The following is a 14,185-nucleotide window of genomic DNA, read 5'->3' as shown; positions in this document are numbered from 1 at the left end:
TTCCTGCAACGCCACGATGTCGAAGTTGCGGGGATGTAGTTCGTCGTAGATTATCCTGTCACATCCTGCGAAACCTAGTGACTTGCAATTCCATGTTCCAAGTTTCCAATCGTAGTCCTTATTTCGTCGCGTGGGTCTTTGCCGATTGTATCGAGTCGTATTTTCTCCTATGTTATTCGCAATGGGGATTTTTACGGGTGGCTTATTGGGCCTACGCCAACACTCCTGTCTCGCCGGAGGGCCATCGTGCCAGTTCTGTTTAACGTCCCAACTAGGACGACCACGCTGATGGGGCTACCACCTTGGATCTAGCTGAGCGTGGTGCAGCGTTTCTTACTCAGCCGCTGGATGCCAGAACAGACGCTGTTTGAGCCGCACCTCCTTGGTGAACAAACGCTCGAATCGTACCTCCTCAATCTAGCTGAAGTCAGAAGGACAACAGTGCCCAGGCTGCACTACCAGCTAAGCACAAAACTCTTAGCTGGCGGTCTTTGTCATCGCTTGACCCGTGGACGCATGAAGTAGGAACTTGTGAGGACCAGAGCTATATTGGACGCTCTCCTTATCGCGTCACCGTTTTGCAGCCCTTATGCGAGTTTATATGTATACTTTAACGAGCTCATTTATGCATTTATGTGACTTTATCCATACGCCAATGCGAGTCAATCCAACTTACCGAGATAAAGGGCCATGCCACACTAGGAGCCACATGAAGTACGTACGATCTACGCAGTACGTAATGTTCATTACAATGAAACAGTAGAACATCGTTTTTTTAATGTAGTCATGCGTCATAAAGTTGTTGAAGGGGACGTGCCTGAGCCCCCCCACCTTCTGACTCCCGGGTCCCAGGATGTTTCGGATGGGGTAGTTTTCGGCTGAAAATGGATTTGAATTACCCTTTTACAAAATTTATTCTCTCCTGAGTGGCACCGAACAACTGAAGGTGATGCACAGGTACACGTGTCATGTCGGACCGGGCAGCGGTACCGAGTTGTCGGAAGGAAATTGGAGTTCTTCCGCGCAACAGTCGGCGCCCAGATAGCGACCTAAACTGGGCTAGGCGTCGAAGGTGGCCGGAGAGTTACTGACAATCGGCTACGTTCATGAAGCACGCCGTTGTGCCTGTCACTGACCGATGGATTATAGCTCCTGTCCGGAGGAAGCGAGTGGCGAAGAAGGTTTAGTGACGGTTGGCAGCCCGATCCTGGGACTCACGCACGGGAAAGTGTTGGTTTCGTCGCTACACTGTTACGGGATTGTGAAGGCTTGTGGGCCGGCCTTGTTTGCCGCGGGGTTTCGTAGTGCAACCACGTACCGTAATCGGCACGTGGTGTGAGGCAGGCTCGCGACCCGAGTCCTCGATAAACAGCGGGATAAAATAGAGCCACTGCGACTCAATTGGATCAACCACGACCGGTTGTAGAAAACGTTCTCTTCCAAAACTAGGAAAAACTTGGAACCTGCCAGACCACGTGCAAAAAAGACTCGGTATATCGAAATCTCTGATCTTCAGAACACGTCACGAAATATTGATCACAATCCTTCGTCGTTGCCCATCTCGTTGTCATATCTTCAGATTTTCTTTGCTCACGCAGTTTCCGCCCACTTTAGGTGGCTGTCGAAATTCACCACCTTTTCCATACGCATTAGGCTATATGAATAAAGTTGAGTAAATACTTTTTACCGAACCAAAGTGAAGCTGTGGAGCAAATCTTTGTGAATCTTCAAAGAATATTCACTCAGTTTTATTCATATACTCAATGCTGCGCATTGAGGCGATACGCACGGCGCCCACTCATTTGAAACGATCGTTAACTCGCTTTTCATTAGTTTCTCCCTACATTCCCCCACCATCAGTTACAACACAAAGTTACTATTTAGCAACAGGATTCCAGAAAAAAATTACTATGAAAATCCTGGGAGGAATCCTCGACTGAAACTCTATAAAAGTTTCATAAGAAATCCTTGGAGAAATAAAAAAATGAGAAATCAAGTAAGAAACCCCGATTTAAATGCGGAAATAAATCCTTGAAAAAATCCGGAAGAAATCAAACAAGAAATCCTGGGAGTAATCTTAGAAACAATTTCGTGAGGAATCCATAATGGAAACTCGAACGGCATTTGTTGTTGTCGACAATAATGCCCCTAGGTTGACAGGTATGGTATTATCAAGTTGATAACACAAAATTGTAAATTAAGCTCTGCTGTAGAGAACACTAGTTATAAATTTGTTACTGGTCAGTTATTGTACTTTGCTCGGGATTCCCAATATGAGTGAAGAAAAAACCGCCATGATAATGAATGTGTGTCCTTTTAAAGATCTTTGATTAAGATACTTGCTGACGTCACCATTTCAGCAAACCTTGAATCTGCTGCCCGAGGTTCAGGGAAATGTGTGAACCATTTGTTGGGTGTCGTGAAAGAAAATTGTGATGTTCTGTGGAATGTTTGATCCTACAGGACCCGTGTATGTGCTTCTTCTTTTTCTTGTTCGTGAAGGAATCATGTCCTTCACGCGAAGGTGTTCCTGCCGGGTTCTAGAACTGGAGATAGGTTGTGGGAGGATTCGACCACTACGAATCCTCTGGGTGGATCCAGAAGCTTGGCGGCTTGTAGTCTATAGGACTCATCGTCTGGCCAGTGAATTCCCGAGATTTCTCAACTGGAAGCCAATCACCGTCGAATTCTCCATAAACTAGCCTCGAGACATTTGGTGGTCCTTAGTCAATCGGACTCGCATGTGAGAGTGAAGTCACAGCTGGTGTTAGCGAAGATACGCACCACTGACAGCCTGCACGCGTGCATAGAAGCAGCCCCATCGTCGTTCCCCGTTGCGCTGTCATCAACCCTGCGTCTTCACTACTTGGCCCTAAAGTGAAGTCAGTCGAAGAAAAGACTAGATTCGATTCCAATCTGATTTTAAACCGTTACAATACACGGTAAACATTGTGCACGCTCGATGTAAGGGAAAATCCCTTAACTGTTCAACATCGCAATCAACATGATCAGAAATGTTTTGCCTTTGAAATCGCAAAGCTGTCTGTGTTGATTTCAGAACCAAAACAAACTCATCGGAGAAATCAACTGAAAATCACTTCGATTTGCACTACTGTTTAAAGCAGTACGATCCAAAGTGAAAAGCAATTGGTTTAGTAATGACTGATTTGGGCATGAAAGTAAATATAGATGACAGTCCAGACAACCAATTTGCACGTATAATGAAATTTATGTTAATGTTATACGTACTTTTATGCGTTAAAGTTACATCGCATAAGATGCAGCAAAAGTGCCTTATGCGTACAAAAGTGGAGGCGCTATACGTGCATTGACGGAACAATGATAACGCTATATGACTATATGAAATATGAAATAATATCAAAAAGAAATCAATTCTGTCAGCTCGATATCGATCTAATGACCTCTGAATTGTCGAGCCACACTTCACACACAACACCAAACGCTACTTATGAAACAAGCTGATTAATTATCATGATATTCTAACTCACCTCAGTGTTTGTTGGAATGCACTTGGTTCACTTGCGCTGTGCATGTTTGGCAGGCTAAAAACGATTTCCCGTACAGTTTTCACTGCCCCTCTCTGGCTAGCACCTCCCATTGTTGATTATCAAGCCAACAAAACAAGTAATGATGACTTTGCAACCATAATTATGGCTATTCACTTTCTTGTAGCTTTTTGGCACTGCATCTACAGTGCAGCAGCAACTTTTTGTTATCATATATCAAATCGCGTAATGCCAACATAAACGCTTCTAGCTGATGCGAGTTTGTATGCACACTTCAACGAGTTTATTTGTATTTTTATGCGATTTCATCCATACACCAATGCGAGGTAAACTGACACAACAAGAAAAGTACCAAGCAAAGTCGTATAATCATCGCAGTACGCAATTATGCGAGTTCATTTGACACTTTGCGAGTTCGCTCGCACGCTTTTGAGAGTAAATAAAGTTCATCGCAATAAAACATCGGAATATCATCTACTACGATGTGCTCATACCTTATAAAAGTTTATTTGTATTCTTATATGACTTTACATGATACATCGCAATAAGTTCAAAAAATAACATCATATGCGATGAAATTTGTCAGTCAGCCGTACATATATGTGAAAGTGACTTAAAATAGTACTTTATACGATGTACAACGTGGTTTCTTATGCAACTCCTGGTTGTCTGGGACGTAGTAGAAAGTGTTTTGCTTCGATACGCACCTCTCTAACAGATGTGAAGTAGTGTAGTGGGAAAACAGATGATCCTGTGTATATTTGTTTGTTCGCGTTTATCAGAACGGATTTTTTCGCGTGTATAGACCTCGGCTTTCTCTGGATCAGCAATGCCAGATGGTTTTCTGTATCACTCGTTCAAAAATCTGTATAGCAACAGTGTTAAGATGCTAGCTCACTGGGTCAAATATTTGACCAGAAGGTCGAAGGACAAATGGACGAAGGGACAAAAGGTCTAAAGGACAAAGGGTCGAATGAACATTTTTTTAGTAGACCAAGTTACCAAGCTGACTTATAAGAAAAAAATATTTGATGAGTCTTTGTTATTGTAATGAGAGATACATTATAGTGCTGTTATAGAAAACATATGCATTTCAGTCACTCACATTTCTATGGGAAATCTTTCCTTTTTTGTATATAGGCTGTTCTTTTAAGTTGTGTTAATGTAGAATTTGATGGCAATTTTGTTTGATTTTTGTTCAAGAATTTTTCCTTCTTAAATTAAAGGCTGTTCTTTTAAGTTTTGTTATTGACGCTTTAGGTATTTATTTTTTAATCAGAAATTGTGTGTTCTTTTATGCAATAGTTGATCTTCCTTACTATGCTGCAGAACAATTCATTTGCTACTTGTGCTTAGTGATCATCCCTTCTTGGATTGATAAATAGTTCCTAAGTATAGCACTGTATAGGTAAATAATTTCGTTTTGTTTACTTATATGAGATTTGTACTTCTCTAACCCTTTGGATATGACCCCGGCGATGAAACCGAGCATTACAAACATATTCGAGACCAGCAAGGTTTCGGCAGCAGTGGCGAAATTATCCGGCTCCAAAGGGCTAATTCATAGATTGTTTGGCTTTATTAAATAACTATAATGATTGGAGTTTCAAATGACAATATTTTCCTTCATCCTTCTTCTTCCCGTAGGCTTTTCTGTCAAGGATTTTTTTCCACATTTAACTTTAAAAAAATACACTACTTCCTATCATTTATTGGCAGCTATTTCGAACTGCAATGCAATGTGGTAATAAAATGGAGCGTTTAAGCTACTGCATGGTTTAGTAGACACTTTCCTATCTTTCAATGATGTTTTAGGTTGTTAAATAGCATTTGATATCACTGATTCTATTTTTCTATCGGAATATTAATTGTTGTTTTTCTTTTAATTTCTGATTACTATTAAATTTCTCCCAATTTGTCTTTTGTCTGTTTAACCTTTTGTCCTATTCGACCTTTCGTAAATTCGACCTTTTCTCCCATTCGATTTTTTGTCCTTCGACCTGTTATCCTTCGACCTTTTGTCATAGATTTGTCAAACAGATGTTTACTCTTTTATTCATTCCTTGTCAATTATTTGATCCCGTGTACTCGATGCCTTACGCCAGAGGATTTTTTCGCCACTTTTCTCAAAAATCTGTATCTTATACAAAATTTGGGTGAAACATCTGTATCCCATACTGTGTCTCAAAAATTTGTATTTCTTATAAAATGAAATCTGTACTGATGCTCAAAAAATTGTATATTGTACAGTGTATAATACAGATAAATCATAAATCTGTATATATGGCATCCCTGCTTATAATAAACGAGATACTTTCATGATGATTATGAAATTCGTATACCTCGGTTCCTACTTAACGATTGACAGACAGCAACGTGCGCCGTGAAATACGAAGACGCATTGCATCAACAGTGTCTAATATGGGTGGTCAAACAAGATTCAACCCCGAACTAAATGTAACAAAAACAACACGCTAACCTGGCAAACCTATGGCCGTCAGATCCAGAAAGATACGGTGGACAGGGCATGTTGCAGTATTCTACATAATGTTGTATTATTGATTAACGTGAATTAGTGTATCGTCTCTGCTAGTTTCGTTTGTCAAATTTCTCTAAGTGGTAACGGTCTCTTCATAAAATTACAAGTGACCATTCGTCTCCATTTGTTTTCATTTGGATCACCTGACCCAGTCAACTTCCTCAATAGAGGATTTTCTTACATTTGAGTTTCTTATGGAATGGATGCAAAACGATGGAACAAAGAACCGCAGAATATAGAATTCAAGTGCAATTGAGTAATGTAGTTCACAATGTAGGAACACGTGTGTTTATCATTTGGGCCTCTCCCGGTCAATCAGCCACTAATGACCGTTATGATATCTTTGTTATTCAACCATCATCCCCATTGTTGCATTGTTGGCTGTGATTTGGAGAACCCACTACAGTGGCGGCGTCGCGCCGTTATTATCGTCGTCGTCATCGATGGACGGCGAACAAGTGCATCTTCCCTTTATTTGTTTCGACGAGGCGATTTGCTTCTCGTTTAAATGCAGACAATCGGTAAACAAGGTATTTTTTATCTTGTTGGCTAACCGGCTTTTTCTCATTCTTCTGTTTGGAAGAAAAAAAAAGCGACGGGTTTTTATCATCGCACCAACCTGTGGTGTTCATTATGGCATTTTATTGATCGTGTGCACGTGGGGTCATCACCCCTTATCATGAGTCAACAACAGTTGTAATCCGGGCTAATCGCGTTGCGTTTTTTTTTTGTTTATTCCAGGCTGCCGCCAGACACAAGTGCACCTACCTGGTCAATATGTACGAGAAGGAATTTCTCAACCAGGGCGGTGAACGAAGCTGGCTGAATGGGCTGGACTGCATTCCCGCCAAACTACGTGCCATATGCGACATCAACAAAATTCTGGCTCACCGTCCGTGGCTTCTGAACAAGGAGCACATAGAGGTAAGGATCCGATACGATCTTCCAGGTTTTTCAGGGGGGGCGACACTAGTTTTGCCAAGCCAAAAAACCTCAAAAAAAGCTGAAAAAAGCTCAAAAAAGTCGCTAAAACCCACAAAAGTTTTGCGGGTTTTGCCGGGTTTTTTCGACTTTTTTTGGGGTTTTTCGTCTTGGCAAAACTAGTGTCGCTCCCCCCGAGGTTTTTGGGACTTTTCTAATCGTAAGTCTTTCTCTTTCGATATAGCGTTTGACCAAGGGCCAGAACAGTTGGTCACTATCCGAAGTGGTGCACGCGATCGTCCTGCTGGCCCACTTCCATTCCTTATCGTCTTTCGTATTCTCCTGCGGGCTCACCCAGGAACTGGACGTATCTAGTCAACGGATCGAAAACAACAATGCTGTACCCCAAAAGACTGAAACCGAGCATCGTCATCTTTATAATCACCACCACCACCACCTTATCCATCAGAATGGACAGGAAGGTAATTTATATTCTCTGGCCGGTCCCGTAGCCCCCGTAGGTGGAAATATTGTTCAACGTAGAACCGTCTTTCTTGTAGCAATCAAACCACCGCAATCCGAGGTGACCGTCGACGCGCTGATGCAGCGCATGAAGAAACTGTCGGAGAACAACACCGAGTGCACCGAGACGGAACTGAGCAACCGGTTCAAGAACGTGGAACTGCAGGCGGCCGAACTGCCGGCCGTGGTCCCGAGGGATCCCTCGCTGGAGCTGCCGCAGCAGATCGGGCGCTACGTGGACGACCCGAACTTCACATATCAGGATTTTGCGAAGCGCGGTGCGGAAAACATTCCGCAGACCTTCCGGATACAGGACTACTCGTGGGATGACCATGGCTTTTCGCTGATCAATCGGTGAGTGTTGGCTTTGATCTGACTCATTCATATTAACTACTAAGTATGCAGATCTTTTGTTGAAAATGACGATGAAGAAATTCCCATTCGGCATCGTGATTTCTAAGGTACTTTTTAGGTCATCACCATTGAGCTTGATTAACCGCCAGACCAGCTACACTCACACAAAGAACCAATGAGATATGTGCCGGGGACTAACCAGGCATCTTCAGTGTGTGAGTGTTGGTGACCTTATATTTTTAGACAACAATGACGCCTGCTTCGTCAGATTGCAGGTCAATGTGGGAAAGGGGAAGGAAGTGATGATTAAAATCGTTTGTATCCACATCAGACCGAATATACCTCTGCATCTGCACAAATTTATGCTGATTTCGGAGTGTTGGTGGGATATGGTTGGCAATGCACAGTGGGAAAAATCGACCCAAAAAACGGATCTTCTTACGCCAAATGAGTTGTCCAATTTGCCCCATTTTGCCCTATTTTCATAGAAAAAGAAAATTAAAAAATTATTTATAAGCAACAGATACTGTTAAGGAACGTTGAAATTCATTTTATTTGTAATTGGATGCTAACAGTAATCATGCGCGTATATGAAAGATCGTTTCCTATTTTACCCTAGATGCCCCAGAAACTGCTGAATAATAACATTTTTGTATTGCTTTGTAATATCACTGATTGCATACCATGAAGTCATTGAATCATTCACGGAAGGGTACAAACTGCTGTCCATTTTACCCCAATTTGCTCTTATTTTTTGTTATCTCATGAATAAATTGATTTCCTGTAATTGCTTATGTCCGAATGAAGCGACTCTAGGTACTAAAACTAATGTAATTGAAAGGGCAGCTATGATATATGATCTTCCAATTTCAGCTTTTGGTGGGGAATTAAGGGCATAATAAGCATTAATCTTAATCATAATATGTGTCAAATCTGCACAAAACTGATTAAATGAGGCATTTTCAATATATGTATACATATTGGTGCTTTTAGACGCCCTATTTGATCAGTTTAGTGCAGATTTGACACATATTAAGATTAAGATTAATGCTTATTATGCCCTTAATTCTCCATCAAACGTTGGATTTGGAAAAAGTAATATATTTCAACTGCCTTTTCGATTACATTGGTATTAGTAGCAGAAGTTGATCAGTTCGGCCATAAGCAATTACAGAAAATCAATTTATTCTCGAGATGACAAAAAATTAGGGCAAATTGGGGTAAAATGGACAGCTGTTTTTACCCTCCCGTGAATGATTCTAAAGCTAATCGATGAACCGTATTTGTATACATCGAATATGATCAATGATTTCATGGTATGCAATCAGTGATATTGTAAAGCAATACAAAAAATGTTATTATTCAGCAGTTTTTGGGGCATTTAGGTTAAAATAGGAAACGATCTTTCGTATACGCGCATGATTACTGTTAGCTCCCAATTGCACATAAAACTTATTTCATCGTTCCTGAACATCGTTCCTGTTGTTTATAAATACATTTTCAATATCCTTTTTCTATGAAAATAGGGCAAAATGGGGCACATTGGACAACTCCCTTAGATGATTCTGTTGATAATAGACTTAGCGCTTATTGTTTACGCCAAAAAATCTACTAAAAATCAAAAACATTAAAAATCTATTCATAATTAGGAAAAAGTGTGAATTTCCAGCAGTTGTTGGGGCATATGGGGCAAAATAAGGATTTGAAAGGATCTTACATGTATTCGTATGATTGCAGCATGATTTCGTAAGATTGCAGAAATTCTCAACGATCTACAGTCGTGTTTGTTGTTTGAAGGTACATTTCAATGCTCTTGTTGTATGATAAAAGGGCAAAATGGAGAAAAATGGACTACTTCCCGTGCTGTGCGGTGAATAAATTTAGCACCAATCGATTTCTAGTACTTTGTTACGTTAGAAATGGTCAACTTCACGTACCGAAACCAGCGGCTTTAAAAGATCCGTTTTTGGGTCGATTTTTTCCAAGTGCAATGGGTTCACTCATTGATGCGTGGATGCCAGACGTTAGGTGGTAGATTAGTGTTGTTATTACTCTGAAGATATTGCGGCACAGTTCGCTTGACTGCCTTGATTAAGTGGGAGCCACAATGCTGCGTCGACTTCGACTTCAGCTTTAACATCTCGGTTAAACTTTAACTGACAGCTCGCAGAAACCATTCTAGGTTTCTGATACCAGTAATTTCTTCTGGGATTCTTCTAGTAGGAGTTCCTTTGGCTTCTTTGGCTCGCTCGGGTTTCCGATAACATAAACTTCTTTTGAGATTCCTCCAGAATAGATTCTGCTGACAGGAATTTCTTTAACAGTTTTTTTTTTCTTCTTGGTGATTCTTTCACCAAGTTCTTCCAGGAATTCCTCCAAGAATTTATTTGAGAATTCTTCCAGTAGTTCTTTCATTCAGAATTCAAACGTTGAAACAAAGTTTTTTCCTCCAAAAATTCTTTTAAAAATTACTCTAAAAGTTCCCAGAAAATTGTGAAAGAACTCCTGGATGGATTTCCGTAGAAACTTCTAAAGCAATTTAACAAAAAAACTTCTGCAGGAACACGAATGGAAAATCCCAAGGAAAATCCTAATGAAATTCTTCGAGGAATTCTTCTTTTCAATGGAAATCTTTCAGGAATTCCAATAGAACAGATCGGTGAAGTACTAGATTTGTAGTAATGAGCTGAATTTCAGTATGGTGAGAAGGTCGATTCTCCGTTTCTGCCGTGAAATGGCACAAAACGCGTGGGTATTATGATTCCTTGCCTAATTTGATGCTGTTTGAGCAAAACTTTGGGCAACAGTGTTGTTGTTTTATCCATTTCTTGCAACATAAACAACATAGTTATCCAAAATTTTGCTCAAACAGCATCAAATTAGGCAAGGAATCATAATACCCACGCTATTAGTACCATTTCATTGCAAAAACAGAGAACTGACCTTCTCACCATACTAAAATTCAGCTCATTACTACAAATCTAGTACTACACCGAACGTGCCCCATTGTAACTACTGTGATTTTCAAAAAAAAATTCGCGGAGGAATTAAAAATGCTATTCTTTATCTGGGAATTTCTCGGGAAACTTCCGAAGGAGTTTCTTATAGAATTCCTCGAGAAGTTCCTTAGGAAATTTGTAACGTTTTGACGTTTTTATTCTATTTAAGTAAAATAAAGTTTGAATTCAATTAGATAAAGTTGTTGCATTATTTGAATATTTTAGAATTTTATATTTTAATTTGTTTTTTTTTGTTATTATTGTTATTTTTCATGATTATTTTAGTTTAATTTGTAGCTTTTGACGTTTTATCTTTTTAAGTAAAATCCAATTAGAATTTCTTTAACTTTGAATTTGAACATCTGAGAACATCGTTCGTGTATGGTTTGTGTCCTGACTAAGTCATGTAACGTGTATATAAGAAACGTAGCTTATAAGATATTTTGATGGCGCGGAATATTCTTCGCGGCCATCTGAAATTAGTTGGCGCGATTTATGATAATACTTGACTAATTGAATAGAAATCATTTTGAAAAGAGGCAGTTTCTTGGACGAAGCGCAATTTCAACTCTGCCATTTCGCTGCGAGATCGGCTGGAGAGCAGAAGTGCGCGAATTTAGAAAAAGTTTAGTTCCGTTTAGCTTTTAGTTTGATTTGTGTTGTTTTTTTAAATTAAGGTAAAGAGTTTAGTGAGTGAATTTATTTCAAGTAGTGTTAAACGTTTTTGTCTGTTTTTTTATTTATTTGTACATAGTGGACTGAGGTCCGTTTTTATTCGCAAATTCTGCCAGATTTTTAGTATTTTTAGTAAAGACGAAAAAAGGTAATTATAAATAATTAGATGTGATTGAATTTTAAGTTTTTAATGTGATTTCGCGTTGGACCTTCCAGCGCAGTGGCGCTTTTTTCGTACGGCTGGATTTTTGTGCGTTCTACGGCGGTCATCGCCGAAATGGAGTTCCGTTGGCGGAGTGAACCGCCATTCTAGTTCGAGGATCGTGACCCGTGTGCCCAGCTAAGGCCCGCCTGTAAAGGGTAGCCAAACGGAGGCGAGAGTGAAGTCGCTCGATCTTTCTTGTAGCGAAGTTCTCCCGTCGGTCGCTAATCGCCGAAGGTAAGGTCCCGTCCGTCATTTCCCGTGGACCGGAGCACGAGAGTCGGTTCGTCTTTGCGTGTCGTCAAATGCACGCCACGAACCAGATCCGAAATCGGAAGATAGGAAGCGTAGCATTCCCCGCTCGGCCATAGCAGGAATCTTAGTACGCGAAGCCGGGTCGCTGGGCTCTGTTGCCTTCCTGTCGACCGGAAGAGGATCTTCCCGGGATTCGACAACTCTCGGAGTTTAAAATCGGAAGCTTTCGTCCAGCCGCCACTCCCTCCGCACCGATACTTTGGCCATACCGCGCACGGGTCCATTCGTGTTCGTCCCCGGACACGCCGATGGCCGATATCAAGCCACCGCCATCGCCGAAGCCTTCTATCGCCATCTTCGAGTCAGCGAAGCTTCATTCCCGCCAGCATCGAGGTTCATCGAGTAAAACCTGCGCAGGTACGTCATTTTGTGTTCATGGCCATGAAACTTTCTTTCCGTACGTTTTGTTAATTAGTCCAACCCGAATGAATGTTTTTTATTGAGTTTAAGTAAATGAATTTAGATTATTTCCTTGTACGTTAGACTTCTTTTAATAAAATTACTCACTATGTTATTATGTTTATTCCATTTAATTAGTTGTTTTTTTTCTGCTTTCCTTAAGATTTAGTAGCATTTTGATGAAGTTTTAGATTGGGTTTTAGTTTCATAGAAATTATGTCTATTTTCCGTGAGCCGTTCAACTTATCCTCTGAGATAAAAGTCTCTAATAGAGTCGGGCAAATCAAACACGAGCGGTGGTCTCTCTTCACGAGAGTGGCGCTGAAGCCACCGTGCTTTAATTAATCTCAGGAGCAAATTAGCGAACGGTTACAAATTCCCTCAAAATGATCCTTACAAAATCCATCAGTAGATCCTCCTGGAGATCCTCCGGAAATTCCTCTATGAGTTCCTTTGGAAATTCCTTCAGCAATTCCTCAAAGAATTTCTCCGGGAGTTCCCCCTAGGAGTTCTTTCAGGATTTCTTCCAGGAGTTCCTTCGAGAATTCCTTGAAGAGTTCTATTCGATTTACTTAAGGAGTTCCTTAGAGAACTCAGCAGGTGTTCCTTCGAGAATTCTCCCTGGAATTCCATTGGAAATTCATTCAGATGCTTCCTTGGGAATTCTTTTCGGAGTTCCATCGAGAGTTCCTTCAATAGCTCTGACGGGAATTCCTTCAATTCCCCCAGAAGTTCCCTTGGAAATTGCTCTAGAAATTCTTTAGGGAGTTCCTCAACAAAATCCTTCGAAAATTCTTCTAGGTATTCCTGAAAAAAAAAATCCCTTCGAATTCCTTCGGGGATTTCTCCAGGACTTCCTGTGGGAATTCCTCCAGAAATTCCGTAGAAAATCATTCAAGAATTTCCAACGGGAATTTCTCGAGGTGCTCCTTTGGATAGTCCTTATGAGTTCCATAGAGATTTCCTTCAAAAGATCATCAGGGAATTACTTTAGGAGTTCCCTCGGAAATTCCTTCGGAAATCCTCTCAGGTATTCCAACTAAAAGTTTTCTAGAAGTTTCTTCGGGAATTCATCCAGCAGTTTCTTTGAAAATTCCTCCAATTGCTTCAGGGTTTCCTTCTGGAATTACTTCAGAAAATTTCATCGGAAATTCCTTCATGTGCTTCATCTGGAATTCCTTTAGGAGTTCCATCAAGAGTTCCTTCAGAAGATTCTTCGGGAATTTCACTAGGAGTTCCTCCGGGATACCTTCAGTAGTTCCAACAGAAATTTCTCCGGGGGTTTCTTCTGTAATTCCTTCGGGCATTCCTCCAAGAGTTCCTTCAGGAAGTTCTTCCAGGTATTCCCGCGGGAACTCATCCAGGAATCCTTGCGAGAATTTCTTGAAATGTGCCTTCGAGAATTCCATCAGGGTTTCCTTTTGGAATTACTTCAGAAAATTTCATCGGAAATTCCTTCATGTGATTCGCCTGGAATTCCTTTAGGAGTTCCATCAAGAGTTCCTTCAGAAAATTCTTCGGGAATTTCACTAGGAGTTCCTCCGGGAATACCTTCAGTAGTTCCAACAGAAATTTCACCGGGAGTTTCTTCTGGAATCCCTCCAGAAGTTCTTTCGGAAATTGCTCGAACAGTTGCATCGCGAATTCCTTCAGGAGTTCCCTTGAGAGATCCTCCAGGACTTCCTTCGAAAATTCTTCCAGATGTTTCTACCGGAATTCCTTCGGAAATTTA

General features: G+C 40.8%; 1 protein-coding gene across 3 annotated transcripts in view; it reads left to right on the top strand.

Annotated features, from left to right (window-relative positions):
* The window catches only part of LOC109415738 (sestrin homolog), a 225,050-nt gene that overhangs the window by 195,235 nt on the left and 15,630 nt on the right, over positions 1–14,185 (top strand). For 2 of the 3 annotated variants that reach the window (XM_029869869.2, XM_062853660.1), the window contains 2 exons: positions 6,808–6,990; positions 7,232–7,863. In XM_029869869.2, coding sequence (XP_029725729.1) covers positions 6,808–6,990; positions 7,232–7,863 — 815 coding nt within the window. The remainder of the gene's footprint in view (positions 1–6,807; positions 6,991–7,231; positions 7,864–14,185) is intronic. The other variant, XM_029869870.2, reaches the window with a different exon arrangement.

Source organism: Aedes albopictus, chromosome 2 (genome assembly GCF_035046485.1).
Source record: "Aedes albopictus strain Foshan chromosome 2, AalbF5, whole genome shotgun sequence".
NCBI lineage: Eukaryota > Metazoa > Arthropoda > Insecta > Diptera > Culicidae > Aedes > Aedes albopictus.
The sequence above is the reverse complement of the archived record's forward strand: the minus strand, read 5'-3'. Positions and strand labels throughout refer to the sequence as shown.